We start from the raw sequence: 23,786 nt of genomic DNA on the forward strand, positions 1-23,786 counted from the left end.
GTATGGAAAGGGTACAATCCAAGTAGTTGGTTTGGTAGCTGGTATGAGTGGTTTGGAGGGCTTAAGGCAGTGGTAGGTGGAGTCCTACTGATTTTAATGTTGTGTCTACTCCTACCGTGTCTTATACCCTTAGTAGTTAGGTCTGTGCAAAGCTTGATAGAAAATATAGCAGAGAGGAAGGCTGCTGCACAGATAATGGCAATATATAAATATAAGGCTCTAGATCAGGGAGAACCAATGCAGGAAGATGAATGTTGAAGATTCACATCATAAGATAAGTCTGGTCTGGTTCAAGGTAACTTGCGGTGTAAGCAAACTAAGGTTAAGTGATGCCTCAAGTAATTGTAAAATATCAAGAGGCATCAAAGGGGGGAATGTGGTGGAATCTCGGTAAAAATAAATTTAGTAGGCCGAGATTACCACGTGGCATGTGTACGTGCATATGCTGACGTATCGATCAGTTGGTTGCACGAGGCAAGATACGATCAGTAGTGTACGGAGCATGTGCAAGAATACAGGATGTAGTATTCCCCTCCTCCATTGTGCTGGACAGGCCATGCGGTCAAGCAGGAAGTTAATTCTTATTTGTGTTGATTGGTCAAGAGAATGTGCGGGTGGAGCTTAATATGGGAGGAGTTATGTGCCTATATAAGGAGCCTGCACTATTGTCCGGGGCTCAGAACTTGTTGTATTTTGGTGACATTAGTCCCTCTGAGTCCCGATCGGTGATCCAATAAAGAATCTCTTCCTTCCTGAAGAAACCTGTGTCCATCTCTCTGTGCTTGGCTTCCGTCAGTTTCTCCGGTATCAAGACAGTAACACTGTAAAACACAGACCCACTCACAGTCCCAAGACAAGACAATATTTCAGTAACACAGTGAGTATAAACAAATGTCCACTGACAGTCACACAGTAAAGCACTTTGATCTGTGCGCAGGTAAACAGTAAAGCCTGCTGATCACTGGTGGCACACAGTAAGACACACACTGTCAGCCCCATGCACTGAGTTGGATATAAACCACAGCACTGCAGCAGTGTGCCCTAATATCATGATGAATATTGCTATAACGCCAGCATGCTGGTTTCAAAGCATCGTTAATAGTATCTTTCTAATGCTGGTCACTACTTAAACGCCTACATTTTAAAGTGAATCCTCTAGAGAACATCACAATTTAACACTTAATAACTTGGCAAGATTACATAATTTGATTTGCTCCCTTTTCCTCAAAGGCATCTATACAGTGCTAGTGGCTATGCATTCTGTGCAGCTGTGACATTTTACCATGCAATGGTGTGTCATCTCCACTGCGTATTACACTCCTCCCATATTTAGGATTTGTAGTGGGTAAATTCTGGGAGTTACACAGCAATATATATTTACCCAAAAACAGCATGTTGCCCAGTGATGGAGCTAATGAATAGAGTTCCCTGGTACGAGATTTGTTTTTTGTGCCACCTGTAGATCAGGGATGGCCAAAAGGTAGATAATAAACTATTGTACAACTCCTACAATGATTTACCAGTCCTGGATAAACTATTTTCCCAATCCTTGTATGGTTGTATTTTTGTGCAATCTGTGTGTGTTTGAATGCAGGGGTGGGTTTATACGGAATATGTGTGTAACAATACTGGAGTGTATTTGTGTGTAGTTAAATAAAGGTGTGCAGTGTTGGTGTTTGAATACACACATACAAAGTCACAGATGTACATACACAGGCACACTACCACGAACAGAGATGCACACACACTGTCACACTTAGTCAAACAATGCCAGACACATCCCGCCACACCTAATACACACACAAACAATGAATAATGAAAATGCCACTCTTTTTCACACCTTTTTGTGGCTTCCCTGACCCTTCAGTAGGTGTAGGAATCTACACCTTATCAGGTTCCTTATGCAGCTACATGTTTGAAGAGGGAATAAGCAAAGTGTACGTGCCCCAAAGTAGCCTGGACCAAGTTGTTCCAATCTGTCAGGTGCCCTGTTAAATGTGACCCAAGATATTTCTATCAACCCAACAGACAACACTGTGTTAAAGGGCTCCAGCAGTTGACCAGGCCATGATCAGAGAATTGGCTCTTATGCCCTGATAGCAACCCTGAGTGTAAAGTTCACCCAATGGGCCCCGCTACCTTGTTGCCTCTGGTGTATCAGCACTGGCCGCAACACCAGATGTTCCATCCCTCATGTGGAACAAATGGATGTCTGTGACATGATCATGGTGGCAACTTTACTTTATTCAAATAAATCCTTAAAGTGACACACCATGATTCATAACCCACAGAGCTCATTGCAATGGTTATAATGTTGGAGGCTATGGGTGCTTTTTTTTGGTTCAACGACATTCAAGCAACGTGACAAAAAGATTCCTCATCCCACTCTCTATTTTTGCATTTCACTTTGTTAACCTTCACGGAAATCCTTTTTACAATGTATAAACACCTTTTGTGTTCACACTGTGCATTTAGTGTCTATAAACACTAGAGAACAGAAGGATGTAGACACTTAAAATCTCTGCTTTGCCATTTGGTGCAGAAAACAACATACAAAATGAAACATTCTACAACTTCCTGCAGAATGTACCATAATATATTGGAACTTGGTAGAGCAGGTATATTATAGTATAAAAAAAATAGAAAGGAAAAGGGGTGGCGCTAATCAAAGAACGTGCTAATAGTATAGCATGCAGCAAAAAACACCTTAGTGTACAGTCACAAAATACACTTACATATACATATGAAGAAAAAAGAGAACAGGTGATTGCGTAGGTTGGATATAGCTCCACAGGTTATTTTAGAACGTCCCTAGGTTCTGTAAATATAGAACACCAACATAGGGTAGTATGCTAGACACATAATATTAAATTGAGAAGCTTGGAAAAACACAATTTGTTGAGCATTTATAAGTTTGCTCTAAACTATATAGGCAGAGTGCATCAATCAGATGTACATATGTCAAGGCTAGGTCCCCCAGGAGGTGTTTGCAGTCCTCAGCCAGGTAGATCAGGAACCAGGTAGCCAGGTATTGATGAAAATATATGTATTTATACACAATAAAACACTGCTTTTTATTGTGTAAAAAATAAATTGAATTCAGGCGCATTTTTGTCGGTGCCCGGCAGGTGGCGATGTTGTCATGAGTCAAGCTACAGTAGCGCTCAGCGCTCGACAGGTGGCACAATGATCGCGCCGAGTCCAGGTGCATTGCCTACTCAGTGCCCAGCAGGTGGCGCCGTAACACCGCCTGTCTAACATGTCTTCCACAGACACCCGATCATAGACAGGGCACTCTCTCTCTCTCCCCCCCGCGTCGTTGGTTGTAGTTTCCGGTCCCTGAGCCGGAAGTAGCGCTGTGTTGCCCGGTTGCCGTTCTAGTAGTGTGTGAGCTGTGCCCGGACCCGTAGCCGAGATGCCGCTGGAGAACCTGGAGGAGGAAGGGCTACCGAAAAACCCGGACCTGCGGATCGCGCAGCTCAAATTCCTGCTCAGCCACCCGGAGCCATGCGGGGAGCCGGCCATCAAAGCGGAGCTCATGGAGGCCGTGACCCGGAATAGTGAGTGTCCGCCGGCCAGGAGCGGCACGGGGAGGGGAGAGAGAGAGGGGGGCCCTGCCCGCGGGACACAACGTGAGCGTCTGCCGGGGGAGGAGGGGGGAGCTCGGTGTGAGAGGTGCTCAGTCACCGGCCTGGCTCCAGCTGGGCCCCTGCCGGCTGCCATTTATTGCTGAGTAATACCACCCAGGGATATTATATTATTATATAAACGCCTATATATTGCTTATGGCTTCCTGGAATATACTTGAAAAATAAATATAAAAAATAAATAAATCTCAGTGTCCTCCTGGACCAACACATTTTAATTAAAACAAAAACACAATAGTCAATGGAACATTTACTTTTACTTCAGAATAACATATGAATAGGTGAATTGCATTAGTGCACACAGCTATTTCTGTAGGTGGAACCATCAGTAGTACGTTGCTTTAAAACTCCTTAAGGACCTGTCATGTGTCCTTAAGGGGTTAAACCCAAAGAAAACCCAGATAACATGGGGTTTAAAAAAAATTAAAATAAAAATGCATATGTTTCATCTTTTAAGCACATTGTGTGTTCATTGACACAAGATATGGCTATTGTTGAGAAGATAATCAGATGGAAAGCAGGCGTTAAGAATTGGTACTTGTTCATTTAGCCCTCACCAGATGCCTGGGGGATTTGTCCTTACAAAGATGACACACTTCCTTATAGCGATACTGTTTCATACCTGCAATGGACACTGTGATAGGCCGAAAGCGGTCAGCTGACATTCTCATCTAACCAGAGTTGCCCATTGCTGCTCAATTTAATGCTTTCTTACCAGCCCGAGCATAACAATGGCACCAGGGAACATCATACACTATAACCACTTTAATGAGATGAAGCAGTTAGTGTCCCTTTTAAGTGAAGCTGGTACAGTTAGGGGCATTAAAGGAACACTCCACTGCTAAAAAATAAATAAAAATAACTGTTTACTAGATATACCCCCAGTAAACATATGCACATTTTTATGCATTTATTCATTATATATATAGGACCTTTAGGGGTCTGGAGTATCCTTTAAAGGGAGAGGAGGATTTGGGGAGTTTTAAGCATCCAAGGTTAAGATCCCCCCCAGCACAATACAGAGTGAAAGAAGTTGTTTCAATTAGTACAAATATTGACATTTCAATAACTTCTAAACTTCTCCCTGTTATATCCTGGCAGATATGTCACCTTTCTATGAAAGCCTGTGTAAACAACTAGACTGGCCACTAGACACAGACCTACTAAACAAAATGAAGAAGGCTAATGAAGAAGAGCTAAAGAGGCTAGATGATGAGCTGGAGGACGCAGAGAAAAACCTTGGGGAAAGTGAGATTAGAGATGCCATGATGGCAAAGGCTGAATACCTCTGTAGAATTGGTGATAAGGTAAGCCTCATGAACATTACTACTTCTGACCACCTTTACTAACACTCTAAACACCTTGGCCATTAGAGCTTGTTGTTGTAGTTATAATGTAGAGTCTTTGTTGTGTAGAATTCAAAGTGAATTTCTAAATGTGGGCCAGAATAGATTGACCAAGAACATAGCTGAATTTTCCTCTTTTGCTATTTTGGCCTAAAATTTGAGATAGTTAATTTAACATCTTCTGTGTTTATTAAAGGAACACTATAGTCACCTAATTACTTTAGCTAAATAAAGCAGTTTTAGTGTATAGATCATTCCCTTGCAATTTCACTGCTCAATTCACTGTCATTTAGGAGTTAAATCACTTTGCTTCTGTTTATGCAGCCCTAGCCACACCTCCCCTGGCTATGATTGACAGAGCCTGCATGAAAAAAAAAAAAACTGGTTTCACTTTCAAACAGATGTAATTTACCTTAAATAATTGTATCTCAATCTCTAAATTGAACTTTAATCACATACAGGAGGCTCTTGCAGGGTCTAGCAAGCTATTAACATAGCAGGAGATAAGAAAATCTTAATTAAACAGAACTTGCAATAAAGAAAGCCTAAATAGGGCTCTCTTTACAGGAAGTGTTTATGGAAGGCTGTGCAAGTCACATGCAGGGAGGTGTGACTAGGGTTCATAAACAAAGGGATTTAACTCCTAAATGGCAGAGGATTGAGCAGTGAGGCTGCAGGGGCATGTTCTATACACCAAAACTGCTTCATTAAGCTAAAGTTGTTCAGGTGACTATAGTGTCCCTTTAAACAAGACCTGTTCAAAATCACGTTAAAAAGAATTATAACCATACATGTTATATCAAGTAAATAAAAACAGCTATATGAAAAAAAAATCTCTTCCAGGTAACCACAGGCTCTGACAACTATTGTTTATTTTTCTGAATACATCAGGAATTTTATAGCATAATATCCTACCAATAGATGTTTTTTTTTCCAAGAGAAATGCAGCACACACATATCATTCCAGTAATCAAACAGGGAAAGGTAACTGATACACTGTTAACCATGTTAAACTAAAAATTAGAACAAAATGGTGTACATATGGATGGGTTTTATGTGAAGAGTGGAGTAAGGACAACTTTCTATTGAAAGTTGTTATATATATAGTTGTAAACAATTTCTACAAATTCATTAATATGCTCTATATTTTAAGAAAATAACAAACATATGTTATAGTATCACTTTAGGGCAGGGGTCCTCAAACTCTGGCCCTCCAGATGTTGCTGAACTACAACTCCCATGATTCTTTGAATTACATAGCCAGAGAATCATAGGAGTTGTAGTTCAGCAACATCTGGGGGGCCGGAGTTTGAAGACCCCTGCTTTAGGGTTTCATTCATTAAACTGCATGTGCCTCTGAGATTCAGGTCGCACTGACTCTTTATTGTGAACAGAATAAGAGACTTTACTGAGTAGAACATGCAGTGATAAAATTAGCATATTGATGTAGTGAAGAACCTTCTATAAATCTGTTTGTTATATCTCCATACACTTGTAGTGTTAGAGTTGTTGTATTGATTTAGAATCCTGATGGGACCTTGTATTTTAGGAAGGGGCACTGACCGCATTCAGAAAAACGTACGATAAGACCGTGGCACTAGGACATCGACTGGATATAGTGTTTTACCTCCTGAGAATTGGCTTGTTTTATATGGACAATGACCTGATTACGAGGAACACTGAGAAGGCCAGAAGGTATGGTTCAAGCTTTAACTTTGTTTTGTAATCACTTCATACGATACAAGCTAATGCACCCATTATTACACTGTACATACTGTTGTACTGGTATGTTAACTAGTTCTTGTGATAAAATATTGTGCTCTTATCCTTTTTTAAAGTCTCATTGAGGAAGGTGGTGACTGGGACAGGAGGAATCGTTTGAAAGTTTACCAAGGCCTTTACTGTGTGGCCATCCGAGACTTCAAGCAAGCAGCTGAACTCTTCCTGGATACAGTGTCAACATTTACTTCCTATGAGTTGATGGATTATAAAACATTTGTTACGTACACGGTTTACGTCAGTATGATAGCACTCGATCGACCAGACCTAAGAGAGAAGGTACTAGTTATTGTCGTGTTGTTTATAACTGCAATACAAGGAATTCAGTTTCCTTTTCTTTCGATCACTATTTATATTCAGGTCTATATTGATGTCATACTTTGAAATCTCTAATGCAAGTAGGCCTGTGACATGGAAATCATAAAAGTAAAAGGTTAATACCATGAATTGGCATGTTTTGAAGAATCACAAGTCAACTTTAAAAAGCACTATAGGGTCAGGAACACAAACCTGTATTCCTGACCCTTTGGGGTTAAAACCACAATCTAGCCCCCATGACCCCCTGATACCTCCCTAAATATAGTAAAATCTTACTTGTATTCAAGTCTGGAGCTGCTGGCTTTGTCCCTGTTTCCTTTTGACCTGCCCACTGCCTTCTGACATCATTAGAAGTGGTGTTCCGAGCCAATCACAGTTCTTCCCCATAGGATTGGCTGAGACTGACAAGGAGGCAGTTCAGGAGCAGAGCCAGCACAATTCAAACACAGCCCTGGCCAATCAGCATCTCCTCATAGAGATGAGTTGAATCACTGAATCTCTACGAGGAAAGTTCAGTCTCTGAATGCAGAGGGAGGAGATACTGAATGTTTGGATGCATTTTAGGCAGCCATGACCCAGGAAGGATCTCTAACAGCCGTCTGAGGAGTGGCCAGTGAAGTTATCACTAGGCTATAATGTAAACACTGCATTTTCTCTACTCATGAGAACAAATTCAATAAGCTGTAGTTGTTCTGGTGACTATAATGTCCCTTTAAACGTTTTGCTACTGAAAGTCTGTTTACTGAACCTTCTATAAAATAATTTGTTTCAAGATATGTCTCTATATGTATAAAAAAAAGTTGGCAACATAATAAAATATGGGGGGGGGGCGGAGCCTACCGCGAGACGAGCTGGACGCACACTAGCTGAGCTCCGGCGGGAACCTCGGGCAATCCACAAACATCAGGCGACTACCGCAACATGGGACACCCCAAAAAGGCAACACCCTCTGCCCAAACCTCCAGCAGACCGCCCGGAACAAAATCGGGCGCGCTGACCAAGTATTTTAAGGACAGCGCGTCTCAACAGAACGAGGAGGTATGCCCCAAGATGGCGCCGGATCCCTCGCGGGAATCCGACTCAGCACCAGCTAGCCCGGCACCATCAGACAGCACATCGAATGCAGGGGACCAGGATCTGAGACATCCTTTGGAACCTGTCCTCCAAACAGGATTTAGCAGTAATGCTGCATAAGCTGGAAGTAACGTTCCAGAAGAAAATGGAGGATCTCTCCACAGAAATGAAACACGTGGGGGACAGAGTGAGTACCCTTGAAGATAATCACGACCACACATCCACACAAATTAAACAGATCCAGCAAACGCTGGACTCACAGAACATACAGATGGCGTCTATGTACAGAGCACTAGACGATCTAGATAATAGAGGGCGCCGCAACAACCTGTGCATCAAAGGCCTTCCAGAGTCAGAAGGAGAAAATCTAATGAACACTCTCCAAACGCTATTCAACCATCTCCTACACAAAGATCCAAGTGAATGCATTCTGTTCGACAGGGCCCGCAGAGCACTCAAACCAAGGGGGCCAGTAACAGATGCCCCTAGAGATGTGATCTGCCGACTTCATTATTATGGGGTCAAAGAAGAAATCCTAAATGAACTTTGGCAGACCTCTCAACCCCTCCTCTATCTTGGTGCCCAAATCCAGATTTTCCCGGACCTATCCTGGATGCCACTACAAGCGAGAAGAGTCATCAAACCGCTGACAGACGCCCTCCGCGCCAGGAACATCAGGTACCGCTGGGGTTTCCCTTTGTCCCTCACGGCTACACATAAAGGAGTCACAGCCACCCTCACTTCAGCAAGAGATGTGCCCACGTTCACCTCAGCCTTGGAATTACCGGAGATATAACTTTCAGATTGGTACGGGCCGATCCAAGCTCCTCAAAACTACCCCCGTACGCAACGAGCTAGGTGGCAGACACCGTCGAAACGACCCACACCAACAACAAGGAGGCATCCCGCTCCGAACCGATCGATCATCCCGCTAAAACCACAGGACACGCCAGTACCCACTAGCAAGACCATCCTCACTGTCCAGACGACCAAGGAGCGGGCAGCACTCGGGTTTCACCCGGAGGTCAGGCAAGTTACCAGAGCAGTGTAGCTCTATAAACTCTCACACTAGTTAATATACCCCATGGGCTCCCACTCGGACCTTAACTAGAGGTTCCATCAAATGACTGACGCACATGGAGCCCCCCCTCTCCCTACCCCTCTTACCCACCCACCCCCCCCCCCCCCCAAAAAAAAAAATATTCGAAAAATACATTTCGGTCACCTAAATATCTATCCGCTGGTGATTCCCACTCCCGCCCCCGAAAGACTAAACCCTATGCAGCCCTGGCACAGCATGGATGACTCTAATTACTACACCTCTTACCTTTAGTACTTCTCTGGACATTACCCGAGGTAGCTCCAACATTCTGAGTTACGGCCCTTGATGGAGGCGGAGGACAGAGTACACAGGTGAACTGCTTTTCCCCCTACGAACTAGCTCCACTCATGGAAACGTCTACTCCTACCCACTTCAAATATTGGGCATACAGGGATATACGATGACTGAAGCACATTGTGATTACAGTTAAACCATACCCCATCCCTCCTACCCTTCTCCCTCTCTCTTTCCTTTTCTTTTTCTTTTGTTTTTCTCCCTTCTCTCACCCCCCGCCCCCCCCCCCTCTTTAGGTCCCCCCCATTCCTCCCCACCTATCCAGCGGTATCTGAGTGACCTCAAAGATTCAACACCTAGCGTAGTTGAAAGACTAGCGCAGCCATGTTTGTGATATGTTATAGAATATGCTCGGATTCTGTTATGTTTAATGGCGGATAGGAGAGCACTTGAGAGAGTTACATGAATACAAAACTGCTGGTCCCCCGGGGACCCGAGTGGGTGCAACCACCCCGGTGTCATTTAACATCCATACTTAAATGTGACACCAAAGACGGTTGGGGATCGTGCCCCTAATCCCATTCCCCAAACCTCACAGCCTGAACACTAAATAAAAAAAAAATAATAATACAGAAATAGAAAACGCAGGGAGATTGCATCCTCCCGAAACCTAAAACACCCCCCTTCCCCCCCGGAAATTTTTGATCACCTGTAGCAACAGTACAGGCCACAGCGGCGCCTCAACTGTCTCCCGGGGATACCCTACATCCCCAGGGAAAGCCGCCGACAGCCGAGGCCTGAATCCACACACATTCTACTAGCTAACTCTCAATTGCTCGCTACTGCTGGATTCTAGAAACTTTGTAAATAGTTAAACTTGTTATTGTTTGTTCACTTCCTCTGTACCAAATAGCTCCTCACAATCACCTAAGCTTTCCATGGCTAACATACATATAGTTACTCTCAACACACGTGGTCTCAACACACCATACAAAAGATCCCTGACACTAAATTAACTACACAAATTAAAGGCAGATGTAGCATTCCTGCAAGAAACCCACGCAAACTCGGCCCCGACCCTTCGCAGTAAACACTACCCCCGCGGATACTTCAGTAACTACACTGACACTAAATCTCGAGGTGTAGCCATACTCATAGGGGCCAAAACACCATTCACACATACAGCCTCCTACACAGATGATAACGGGAGGCTTGTCATGGCAAAGGGACACATTAGCAACACCCAAGTAACATTTGCCAACCTATACCTCCCCAACTCCAAACAATGCTCACATATGCGCAAATACATAACCAAAATAGAGGAATTCACGGAAGGCATACTCATCATGGGAGGGGATCTTAATATCTCTCTTGACTCGGACCTAGACACAACCTCTAGAGCCAGAATCACACAACTACTAGATAAGGCACATCTATTCGATGGATAGAGGGTGACCCACCCACAAGCCCGAGATTATTCATACTATTCGGCAGTTCAACATACTTACTCAAGAATTGACATGCTCTTCCTCCAACATAGACAACTTCATCTTATTCAATCCTGTGACTATGGCCCCATCATCTGGTCAGATCATGGCCGCTGTCCATGACCATACGAATACCAACCATGACACCCACAATGAAACAATGGAAGCTCAACGACACTCTCCTGAACAACCTGTCTCACATAACACTTCTACAAGACTCATTAAGCCGGTACTTCGAAGAAAACTGCTCACCATCTATCTCTCCTACGGTAGTCTGGGAGGCGCACAAAGCAGTAGTGAGGGGGCACATCATAGCACTAGCATCTAAACAAAAGAAAATGAGGGAGGAACAGGTAGCCACTCACCGCAGACATCAGATGCCTAGAAAACATACATAAACGCAACGCATCCCTAGACACGTATAAGTTACTGGTAGATAAACGCTCCACCCTACAATCTATACTCAATGCCAAAATACACCGTATCCTTACCCACTCGAAACACACGTTCTATACCCAGGGAGGCAAATGCGGACGCCTCTTAGCTAAAGCCTTACAACAAAGTAAACAACAAACATTCATATCCCAAATTAAGACACCATCGGGGGAAGTCACTACACTCTTGCCAGACATTCTTAAGGAATTCCACCACTTTTCCTCACAACTCTACAACCTCAGACAACATCCGCCCGACCAAGAAGACAAACATATTAAAATATGTTCTGTCTATTTTAGAAAAATTCTTTATTTTCAAAGTGCAGAGTTAATTACACATGGCAAACTTGGTGACTGACATAACAGTTGGTATACATGTAAAAGACAGGGTATGCTGCACTTTTTTTTTGTAGTAGAAAAGAAAACAAGCGAGAGAACATTGTCTAGTAAAATATAACAGGACATTTGTGTTGGACTGACAATAATTAGACATGCATATCTAAGGTACAGGCTTAATTGACAGATATCACTATTTTAGAAAAAAATTCAAAATTTAAATAATGAAAATACTTAAACTTAGTGTAAATGTCCATTTTTGTCCAGAACTTCACAAATTGTGTATGTTAATTTAAAGAAAGGAGGTACAATTAAGCCAAAAAATAGTTCACTATGTCACCCAAACTTCATATTTCGGTATATGCAGCCAGAGAGTGTGGATTCGTGGGGAGATTTCGAAATATCGGCGTTATTGAAACATCGCCCACCATCGCATACATGTGTGCAGGGATTGGGAACAGGTAGTTTTCCATCTTTGGACATAAGATGCTTAATGTTTACAGTGTTTGTAACTGTATTTGTGTTCTGATTTTTATAAATCATGCTCATTTAGGGCATTTATCAGCTACTTTAGCACCCAGCTCTTTGGTATTTTGTTCCACCAATTCTTTCTATTTGTTTTTAAAACGAATTGTCATTTCAGGTTATCAAAGGTGCAGAGATTCTGGAAGTGTTGCACAGTTTACCCTCTGTCCGACAATACCTTTTCTCTCTCTATGAATGTCGGTATTCGGTTTTCTTCCAGTCATTAGGTAAGGGATTCTACCTATATTCAGTGAAAACCATGCTGGATTTGTACATAATTTAAAAGTTACAAGCACAGTAAATGAATCTCCTCTAATCAAGAATGGTATGCTTCTGTATATAAAATAAATTTTCATAAAATAAACATAAAATATACTATTGCTCAAGATTCTTAAGTAAATTATACTTGACATGATCCTGCACTACTAACCTCTGTGGCATATGTTAAATTGATTTATCTTTCTCTATTATAGCTACTGTAGAGCAGGAAATGAAAAAGGACTGGTTGTTTGCCCCTCACTATCGCTACTATGTTAGAGAGATGCGGATCCAAGCCTACAGCCAGCTGTTAGAATCATACAGGTCGCTGACGCTCGGATACATGGCTGAAGCTTTTGGCGTTGGTGTTGAGTTTATTGATCAGTAAGTTTTTATGTTAATCTTTATTTTTCTATCTATGAATGTGTACACTGGAGTATTATTCACAAAATGGTTATGGATACACATAAATTAAATTTTTTTTTTTGCTGAATTGGTGGGGGATGAGGTTTGTTAACTTTGTTATCAAGTCACTAGAGATGTTAACGCCAGTTTGTTCCAGGCAAAGTACTTGGGATATATAAATCAGTCACATTCAGTAGGACTTGCAGAAGGTTAGAAATGTATTATTGTGTGGGTAAAACAGAAATTTTACTAAATGTAAATATTTTTTTCCTTAATATAGTGGCAGTACCCAATGGGTTTGTATCCTCTTAACCCCTTAAGGACACATGACATGTGTGACATGTCATGATTCCCTTTTATTCCAAAAGTTTGGTCCTTAAGGGGTTAAAGGACAAGCAGACTGTCAATAAATAAAATAAAAATTGAAAAAGTCCCTTTTCTTTCCCCTTTAAAACCTCGGACTTACCCAAGGACCGTCAGTAAATGAAAAGAAAAGACACAATAGGCTACATCATGCTCAATATAAATTTATTATCAAGAGGGAGGGAATCGTACTGCCACTATATTAAGGAAAAGAGAATTTACGGTAAGTCAAATTTCAGTTTTTCCTGGCATATAGTGGTAGAACAAGTGGGATATAACAAGATCCCTGGAACATTAAAAGGGTGGGTCTCAACGAAGTACAGCTTGCAGTACCTTGAGCCCAAAAGCAGCCTCAGAGGACGAGAAGATGTCTAGCCGATAGTGATTGATGAAGGTATGAAAAGAGGTCCAAGTTGCCGCTTTGCAGATGTCTTCAGGAGAGGCGTTGGATTTTTCAGCCCATAAAGTGGACATGGCTCTGGTTGAGTGCGCTCTAATGGAGGAAGATAATTGAATATTGTGCAATTCATAAGCCATCTTGGTGAACGTTAACCACCTTGCCAGAGTGGGTTTAGATGCCCCCATACCTTTATTAATAAACAGGTAATCTGAGGACCTAAATTCTTCTGAACGAAATAAGTAAATTAGAAGTGCTCTGTGAACATCCAGGTAATGCCACTTCCATTCTTGATCTGAACTACAGAATGATGGAGGTTCATTAAGAGATTTTCGTGAAAGAACTTTCGGTAAAACAAACAGGAAAGGGCTTGAATCTCCCCAATTCTTCTAGCTGAGGTAATTGCTACCAGGAAAATAGTCTTGAGAGACATAATTCTTAATGATACACCTTCAAGTGGTTCAAATGGAGTTTCACATAAAGACTGTAGCACCAGAGATAAATCCCAGGATGGGAATTAAAATTTTAGAGGTGGTCTTTGTAGAAGAATGGACTTGAAGAAACGCCTAATCAGCAGACATGCTACTCTTGTAGCAAAAAATGGCTGAGGGCTGCAGTGTGAACTTTTTAAAGTATAGAAACAGAGACCCTTTTCAAAACCTTCCTGCAGAAACTGAAGAATTATGCTGAACGCACCAATAGAGAAATTTGTTCCAAATCCTCAAATAGATAGTAGACGTAGAAGCACTGGTGGAGTTTAGAATAGTGTGCAACATGTTACATGGAATGCCTTGGTTCTTCAGGATTAACCTTGCAACAATCTGTCAATCTGGACATGCAAATAGTTTTTTTCCGGGAGAACGACATTATCCACGAGTTGATCAGAGAATGGAAGCATCCAGTAGTCCAGTGCCATAAGTCGCAATTCTGAGAACTAGCTCTGGTTTGGCCAGTATGGGAAGCACAGCAATCACTCGAGATTGTTATGCCTTGATCTTCTGCAAAGTTCCCGGGATCATTTGAATAGGAGGAAAAAGGAATGCCAGGGGATCGACATGCTGTCTAGTACCTGAAGGTTGTCCTGTCTGAACAGTGAAGCAAACTTCTGCACTTTTTTGTTCTTTCTCCTTGCCATTCAATCTATTAACAGAAGGCCGAATCTTTTCACTATTTTTGAGAAGACTTGAGGGTGTAGAGACCAATTTGTTTGTGACATTTGTTCCTTCTGAGGTCGTCTGCTACCACATTTTGTTTGCCTTTTATGTGAACCGCCGAAATAGATTCCAGGTGCCTCTGTGACCACATCATAATCTCCCCCACAAAGAACGTGCAGGCCTCTGATTCTTGTACCTGCCTGGCGGTTGATATAAGCTACTGTCGTTGATATTCTTTAGGTCCAGAATAGGTCTGACAGACTGATCTGGCTTTGGGATCAGGAAGAACCTGGAATATACCCCTTTACCTTCCGGACGTCTTGGCACTCTTTCTATCACACCCTTTTTAACAGTGCCATAGCTTCTGAGTAAAGAGCTTCCTTTTTATTTTGAGATTGGTAAAAAGACAGGAGAAAACAGGGTTTCAGAGTTTTGTAGCCCTCTTTTATGACACCCAGAATCCATGGGTTTGATGTTGATTCGTCCCATGTTTTGTAAAAATGTTGTAGACGTCCACCTACTGTGGTGTCAGAACCTCTTCTTTTTGTCTTGTTTGCTAGAGTTTGACTTGAAACTTGTAGTCTCTGGTTGGTTTTAGAAAAAAACGATTCTTCTTAAACTTCCCAGATATTCTAGGCTGGTATTCTTTTATAATTTGGCATATATCTATGTTCCTGAGGTAAAGCCTTTTTCATGTTAGACGTTTGTTCAATAATTTCTTCTAGTTTGGAACCAAACAATTTTTAACTTTCCAGAGGTAGTTCACATAAAGAAGCCTTTGATGCTGTATCAGCAGACCATGAAAGAAGCCATAAAGCTCTTCTGGCAACTGAAGCAAGTCCCATTGAACGTGCCAACAGTTTTAGGCCTTCCTCAGATACATAAATACATTATCCAACCTTATATTATGTAAAAGTTGAGGAATTTATTTTTCTGCTCCTTCCATCAGGCAGCTCTCAATTTCTTGAAGCCAAACTTTGTGCTCTCATGACAGATACTCCCGCAATAGCAGCCTGCAAACCTGCTGTTTCAAAGATTCTTCTGCAGGGCGTCTCCGCTCTTCTGTCTATTGGATTTTTAAGGCCAGATACTTCACTGTTGGGTAGTGTGGTCTTTTTGGACAGTTGCGCCACTTGTGTATCTACCTTTTGGTAGCTGCGCATTTGGAAATCCGGTGGAACACAAGGCGTGCGTTCCACCGCCGTGCGCAAGTTCCGAGCTTGCGATTCCATTGGCGGACCTCCCGGGACCGCCTCTTACTCATTGCCAGTATTCACACGGAATAAGAAGGCATAATACTGACGGTCCTGGGGTAAGTCCGGGGTTTTGATTGGGGGGGGGGGGAGACTATTTACATTTTTATTTTATTTATTGACAGTCGTCTTGTCCATCAAGAGGATACAAACCCACTGGTACTGCCACTATATGCCAGGAAAATACATTTTATAGAAAACGTGTAACGGACCGTTTCACTTACAAGAGGATAAAACCCAGTTTAGGCGATAATCCCCTTTACAGATGCACAGGCAGCTACTGCAAACACCATTCTCCCGACTGGAGACACACGAACACTGAATCCGAGAAACCTTTTAAATTCTCCCAAGTATATGAATGCTGTAGACCATTGAATAGGAACCATACGAATAGGCTTGTACTCCTAGCAGTCAACTGGAACAGCATGCAATAAATCCTTCCCCCCAATAATGAGACGACACTTAATTTTGAGGGTTAAACAGGAACTCTGGACTGGCTCATCCAGCCTGGCTTTTATTTCCAACTCACACATACAGGCCACACCCAGGGGGAGGCATAAAATAACCAGTCAGATACATGGTACAACCCACACATCCCCTCCCCTCAGATAACCAGTTAACATAATTATACAGCCAGGAAAACTACAGTTTTTATACATGTGCTATAACTGCATATTTAGAATCAGCACACTTTAAACATACACCCTTCCAAAAATCATACAAATCCCTCCAGTGGATCAAAAGTTAGCTGGAAGTCCTTTATGACCGACCGCAAGCACAATTTCCTGCCCAAAACAGTTCCATAGATTTGGGCTGTGCGGCCGGTCAATTTCATGCGGAAAAACGACTAAGTCCCATTTCGAACGGGACTTAGTCTCTGGAGCTGAAAAACGAAATGATGGAGAAGGTAAGGGTCAGCGGTGTTCGGCAAAATGTGTAGCCGATTTCAGTTCCACAGAATCTTTAGCATACACCGCTGACCGCATTCGAATGACCTAAGATGGCCGCCGCCACGTGTTCGGCTGTCGAATGGCGGCCACCCAGCGCTCGGCAATTAACCTGCAGTAACCTCACAGCCTGGGAGGTAAATTGCCTGCACACTTTAGCTTCTGGGTGGTCCGCCTGTGTGGTACTTGGTTCCGTAAGCCCTATGTACTGAACCAAGTGGGAGAGAGCCAGGGGCAAGTGTGACGAAACCAACCTCGCCACTGGGCCCTGGAGAAGCCTGTTTGCCAGCCTCCTTCCTCATGACTATGGCCCCTGGAAGATTGTGCCCCTGAAAACTTATTAACTTTTATTGGTGTGTATGGCCCTTTAAGAACCGTCTGGGGACATATTGTGGCTTTGCTGAACAATGCCCCTTTAAGATTATGTCCCCAGACCTGTAAAATAACTTGTTCCTGGCTTTCCCCCACTTGGTTCAGTAAATAGGGCTTATTGAACCAAGTACCACACAGGCGGACCACCCAGAAGTTAAAGTGTGCAGGCAATTTACCTCCCAGGCTGTGAGGTTACTGCAGGTTAATTGCACGTGGCGGCGGCCATCTTGGTTTACTCGAATGCGGTCAGCAGTGTATGCTAAAGATTCTATGGAACTAAAATCGGCTACACATTTTGACGAACACCGCTGACCCTTGCCTTCTCCCCTACTGAACTTGCAGCTCCAGAGACTAAGTCCCGTTCGAAATGGAATTGACCGACCGCACAGCCCAAATCTATGGAACTGTTTTGGGCAGGAAATTGTGCTTGCGGTCGGTCATAAAGGACTTCCAGCTAACTTTTGATCCACTGGAGGGATTTGGCTGATTTTTGGAAGGGTTTATGTTTGATGTATGCTGAGTCTGAATATGCAACTTTTATTGATTGTATGGTTTTTAAAGTTACAGTGTGTGTGTAAAAACTGTTTTTTTATTGTATGTAATAATTGGTTTAACTGTTTATCTGAGGGGAGGGGATGTGTGGGTTGTACCATGTATGTGATTGGTTATTTTATGCCTCCCCCTGGGTGTGGCCTGTAAGTGTACAAGTGTAATAAAAGCCAGGCTGGATGAGCCAGTCGAGAGTTCCTGTTTTACCCTCAAAGTGATGTGTCGTCTCGTTATTGGGGGGAAGGATTAGTTGTATGCTGTTCCAGTTTGACTGCTAGGAGTGTAAACCTATCGTATGGTTTTTCCTATTCGGCTGTATACAGCATTCATATGCTAGCGAGGATTTCTATGCTTCTCAGAGTCGGTGGTTGTGGTGTCTGCTGCAGTGCTTGAAGTCCTCAGGAGCGCTAGGAGCATCCTTCAACGGAGGTACCCAGTCGGGGTGCCAGGCGATCCGTTACATTGGTGGCAGCGGTGGGATGGCGTCCTAGTGCGAGGAGAAGCAGCTCGGAGACACTGGTAACGTTTGGAATTACAAATTGAGGGCAACGCTAGTATCCGTACAGCGCCCCTGGCTACAGCAGGATGGAATCAGCTAGTTTTCGGACAGCGTTCCATGATGATGAGGAGGAGGAGGCAGCCGCGGACTACAGGGAGGCAGACAGAATGGAACTCTGGTGTGATGCCCTGGAAGACGCCCAGTGGCGGCGAGGTGAGAGTCTCCCCAGTGATGAGCAGCGGCTACAGAAGCGTGTGGCGATGCGGATGTATCTATTGGGAGAGCAGCCCCCGGAGGAGTGGGTGACAAGACTAGAGACCCTGGTATGGCGAGAGATCTCGCTAGGCAATGCATACCAGGCCCTCTGGTGGCATACCATTCAACGTTTCCCCTGGACGGCCGAGCACGACTTACCGGAGGGGAATGATTATGATGGCCCGGGTTTATTATGGGATGCCTTGGAGGACGATATTGATCTTGGCAGCACGGAGGGGTCTAGGTTTTGGGACATCTACGACTACCGGATGGACAGGTATGTCTGGGCTGACGAACACGAGGTGAGCAAAGACATGACCTACCTGGTAACAAGGGAGTGGGAACTGGAGCAGGCCTACCAACACCTGCTCTGCGCCATTCAGCCACAGTCTACACTGCAAGCAGAACCAGGTCTTGAGCCCTTCAGCTGGAAGGATATCGTAGAGGTTTACTGGGAAGATCCCCAACCCCAGAGTGAGTGTCAGGGGGCGGAAGGTGTCGACTTTCCCCCCCAGCAGCAGTGTGTCCTACAGAGAGCAGAGACAGTTGGTCCCTCGCTTCAGCAACAGGACAATGTTACGGGAGTGGAGACAGGCGGTCTCCCTCTCCAGCGGCAGTGTGCGTTACAGGGAGCTGAAGGTGCCGTTCTTGCTCCCCAGCGGCAGTCTACGGTGCAGGGAGAGGAGCCTGTTATCCCCTCTCCCCAGCGGCTGAAGGTGTGTAAGGGAGAGGAGTTTGTTATTTCCTCTCCCCAGCGGCAGCGCAGCTCACCAAGGGGAGACAGTAAGCCCCTCACCAGCGCAGATGGGACCGTGGTCTCTGCGCCCTGCCTACAGGGAGTACATAGGGTCAGCCCTGCTCCCCAGCGGCTGAAAGTGTGTAAGGGAGAGGAGTTGGTTACCCCCTCTCCCCAGCGGCAGCTTAGCACACCAAGGGGAGACAGTAAGCCCCACACCAGCACAGATGGGACCGTGGTCTCTGCGCCCAAGTTACAGGGAGCGGAAGGGGCCGTCCTCCCTCCCCAGCGGCAGTGTGATTTGTTGGGAATTGGGAGCCCAGTCTCCATTCCCCAGCAGCAGAGGGTCCAGCAGGGAAGAGAGAGCCCAGTCTCCTTCCCCCAGCAGCAGGACACTGTATTGGGAGTAGAGACAGTCGGTCTCCCTCCACAGAGTATGGAAGTATGTATGGGAGAGGAGCTTGCTACCACCTCTCCCCAGCGGCGGATCGGTAATGTGCAGGGAATAGAGAGCTCAGTCTCCATTCCCCAGCGGCCGAGGGAGGTGCCGGGAATTGGGAGCCTAGTCTCCATTCCCCAGCAGCAGAGTGTCCAGCAGGGAAGAGAGAGCCCAGTCTCCTTTCCCCAGCAGCAGGACCATGTATTGGGAGTAGAGACAGCCGGTCTCCCTCCCCAAAGACTAAAAGTAGGCATGGGAGAGGAGATTGTTACGTCCTCTCCCCAGCGGCAGAGTGTTCTAATGGGAGAGGAGCTGGTTACCACCTCTCCCCAGCGGCAGCGTAATGTGCCCGGGGGAGACTGTAAGCCCCACAACTGTGCAGATGGGACTACGGTCTCTGCACCTACAGCACAGGGTGTAAGGACAGTCAGTCCTGTCCCCCAGCAACAAGGCTGCTTAGCCAAATGGGAGACAGTCGGTCTCCCCCTCCAACAGCGGAACTATGTATCCAAAGGGGAGACAATCGGTCTCCAACAGCAGAGCTGCGCAGCTAAAGGGGAGACAGTCAGTCTCCAGCAACCAGGCTCCAACCAGACTACTCCTGTGGCAGTGCTGGCACCAGGGCAGAGTACCGCTGGCCTCTGCCCACTCAGCAACCCACCAAAACAGCCTACCAGTCCCCCACACAGCCGTGGTGAGGCACCTGGACCTGGACAAGTTTTTCCCTTACTCAGGTGTAATAACCATTTATTGTGGGTGGGCTGTACTACTGTTCCTGTTTTGTGGGTGGGCTGCTGGACTAACAAGGGCACTGACCGGCAAGAGGTCAGGTACCCTGTTAGTCTGTTTGGAAAAGGGGAGAAATGTGACGAAACCAACCTCGCCACTGGGCCCTGGAGAAGCCTGTTTGCCAGCCTCCTTCCTCATGACTATGGCCCCTGGAAGATTGTGCCCCTGAAAACTTATTAACTTTTATTGGTGTGTATGGCCCTTTAAGAACCGTCTGGGGACATATTGTGACTTTGCTGAACAATGCCCCTTTAAGACTATGTCCCCAGACCTGTAAAATAACTTGTTCCTGGCTTTCCCCCACTTGGTTCAGTAAATAGGGCTTACTGAACCAAGTACCACACAGGCGGACCACCCAGAAGTTAAAGTGTGCAGGCAATTTACCTCCCAGGCTGTGAGGTTACTGCAGGTTAATTGCACGTGGCGGCGGCCATCTTGGTTTACTCGAATGCGGTCAGCAGTGTATGCTAAAGATTCTGTGGAACTAAAATCGGCTACACATTTTGCCGAACACCGCTGACCATTACCTTCTCCCCTACTGAACTTGCAGCTCCAGAGACTAAGTCCCGTTCGAAATGGGACTTAGTCGTTTTTTCGGCATGAAATTGACCGACCGCACAGCCCAAATCTATGGAACTGTTTTGGGCAGGAAATTGTGCTTGCGGTCGGTCATAAAGGACTTCCAGCTAACTTTTGATCCACTGGAGGGATTTGGCTGATTTTTGGAAGGGTTTATGTTTGATGTATGCTGAGTCTGAATATGCAACTGATGCAACTGAAATTGAATGTATGGTTTTAAAGTTAGTGTGTGTGTAAAAACTGTTTTTTTATTGTATGTAATAATTGCTTTAACTGTTTATCTGAGGGGAGGGGATGTGTGGGTTGTACCATGTATGTGATTGGTTATTTTATGCCTCCCCCTGGGTGTGGCCTGTAAGTGTACAAGTGTAATAAAAGCCAGGCTGGATGAGCCAGTCGAGAGTTCCTGTTTTACCCTCAAAGTGATGTGTCGTCTCGTTATTGGGGGGAAGGATTAGTTGTATGCTGTTCCAGTTTGACTGCTAGGAGGGTAAACCTATCGTATGGTTTTTCCTATTCGGCTGTATACAGCATTCATATGCTAGCGAGGATTTCTATGCTTCTCAGAGTCGGTGGTTGTGGTGTCTGCTGCAGTGCTTGAAGTCCTCAGGAGCGCTAGGAGCATCCTTCAACGGAGGTACCCAGTCGGGGTGCCAGGCGATCCGTTACAGCAAGTTATTTTACAGGTCTGGGGACATAGTCTTAAAGGGGCATTGTTCAGCAAAGTCACAATATGTCCCCAGACGGTTCTTAAAGGGCCATACACACACAATAAAAGTTCATACTTTTCAGGGGCCATAGTCTTAAAGGGTATTGTTACCCAAAGTCTCAATATGTCCCCAGACAGTTCTTAAAGGGCCAGCAGCAGTACAATAAAATACCATTCCCTGTGCTTAAAGGGCCAGCAGTCGCACAATTAAATACAATATGCCCCAAATAACCCAGGGGCCATAGTCAGCAGGTAAGAGGCTAGCAACCAGGCCTCTCCAGTTCACAGTGGCAAAGCTGGTTTCGCCACAACATATTAAACATTTTGCAAGTGTAGTACCGAATGCACTACTTATTACTTGATCCAATTATTTGACATGGGTAGTAGACCAAATTATTTCTCACTAAACTTCCCCATCCTGTCTATTTTTAGACCCTGTTGTGCGAGGAAACATCTTTAGGCATATATCTTTTAATCTATTATTTTGATAAGGAGTTTGACTATACAATGTATAGGTTATAGGAATGCCTACGTGACTGAACTTGTCATCCACAAATCATGAATGACAAGTTTACTTGAAATGGTTTCACACCTACTTCTATTTAATTCAGTAAAACAAGTTGATTTGAACTAAAGCTACAAATTAATATTTTCTGTTTGTTTCAGGGAACTTTCCAGATTTATTGCAGCTGGAAGACTTCATTGCAAAATAGATAAAGTTAATGAAATTGTAGAGACAAACAGGTAATGTTTTCTACTTTGTATGATTTCAGTTTTGGTGCAGTTCAGTACATCATTGTGCATCATTGCCTTTTTTTTTTGTTAACTTTGCAGGCCTGATAGCAAGAACTGGCAGTATCAAGAAACCATAAAGAAAGGTGATCTGTTACTGAACCGTGTCCAGAAACTCTCTCGAGTAATCAACATGTAAACTGTCTCACTTTTAACCAGGGTGAATGAATCCAAGTGGAAGAGGTCTTGTTAGGTCGTGTATAAATATATGGTCTCTATTTACTCAGTATTTTGGGAGATGACTGATGTGTATTTAGGGGTTTTTACAGTTTTACGTTATGTAAACAATCCATTACTTGTAAAACACAAAAAAAAGAAAAACAATTAAAAAAAAAAAATTAAAACATTATACGTAATTCTTTTTAATTGGTTATAGTTTTTTCTCTAATTTGTACAACGATCATTTAAAGGGACACGCCACTGGCCAAAAACAAAATAAAAATCACTGTTTAGTAGATATACCACCAATGAAAATATGCATGAATTTAATTAGGCATTTTATCATTAGAGTTATATATAAAAACATTTAGCAAAATATACAGTTCTCTTGTCTGCTGCCTTTTGGAAGCCTTCCACTTCTGACCCCACCTAGTCTTTCTGTGACTGTCAAATGACAGACTTCCCCATGCAGCCTAATGAGAAGTCTTTGCAAAGCAGGTGCTCTGGGCTATTGCTGCCTCTTGAGTTTAGCTCCACTGAGCCTACCAAACCAGGAAGTGACAGGACCTGTCTGCTTGAAAACCAGGAAGCGGTGTAACAACCCACATTTTAAAAAGTGTAATTTTCTATTTAAATTAGCACTTTTTACAAAATGAAAAATAAAAAGTTCACACTTAAAGCTTCTTAGCAAGCTGAAGTGCTTTTGGGGTCTAGAGAGTCCCTTTAAAACTTTCATTTAAAGTGTGATATTAGTTGCCTGTTTTTGCTTAACACCTTTTCTCCGAACAATGTGTGATGTAAACCTATTTGAGCAGGGTATTCTGTTCCTGTGGGTCCAACTTGTCTTGT

General features: G+C 44.0%; 1 protein-coding gene across 1 annotated transcript; it reads left to right on the forward strand.

Moving 5' to 3' along the window:
* Positions 1 to 3,321: 3,321 nt before the first annotated feature.
* On the forward strand, positions 3,322 to 23,099 carry PSMD6 (proteasome 26S subunit, non-ATPase 6). The gene is made up of 8 exons (XM_063427543.1): positions 3,322 to 3,560; positions 4,749 to 4,954; positions 6,543 to 6,688; positions 6,832 to 7,051; positions 12,401 to 12,509; positions 12,756 to 12,924; positions 22,653 to 22,730; positions 22,821 to 23,099. Exons 1-8 carry the CDS (start codon positions 3,416 to 3,418, stop codon positions 22,915 to 22,917), a joined length of 1,170 nt encoding a protein of 389 aa, XP_063283613.1. The 5' UTR covers positions 3,322 to 3,415; the 3' UTR covers positions 22,918 to 23,099.
* The last annotated feature ends 687 nt before the right edge of the window (positions 23,100 to 23,786 follow it).

This window comes from Pelobates fuscus, chromosome 7 (assembly GCF_036172605.1).
Source record: "Pelobates fuscus isolate aPelFus1 chromosome 7, aPelFus1.pri, whole genome shotgun sequence".
NCBI lineage: Eukaryota > Metazoa > Chordata > Amphibia > Anura > Pelobatidae > Pelobates > Pelobates fuscus.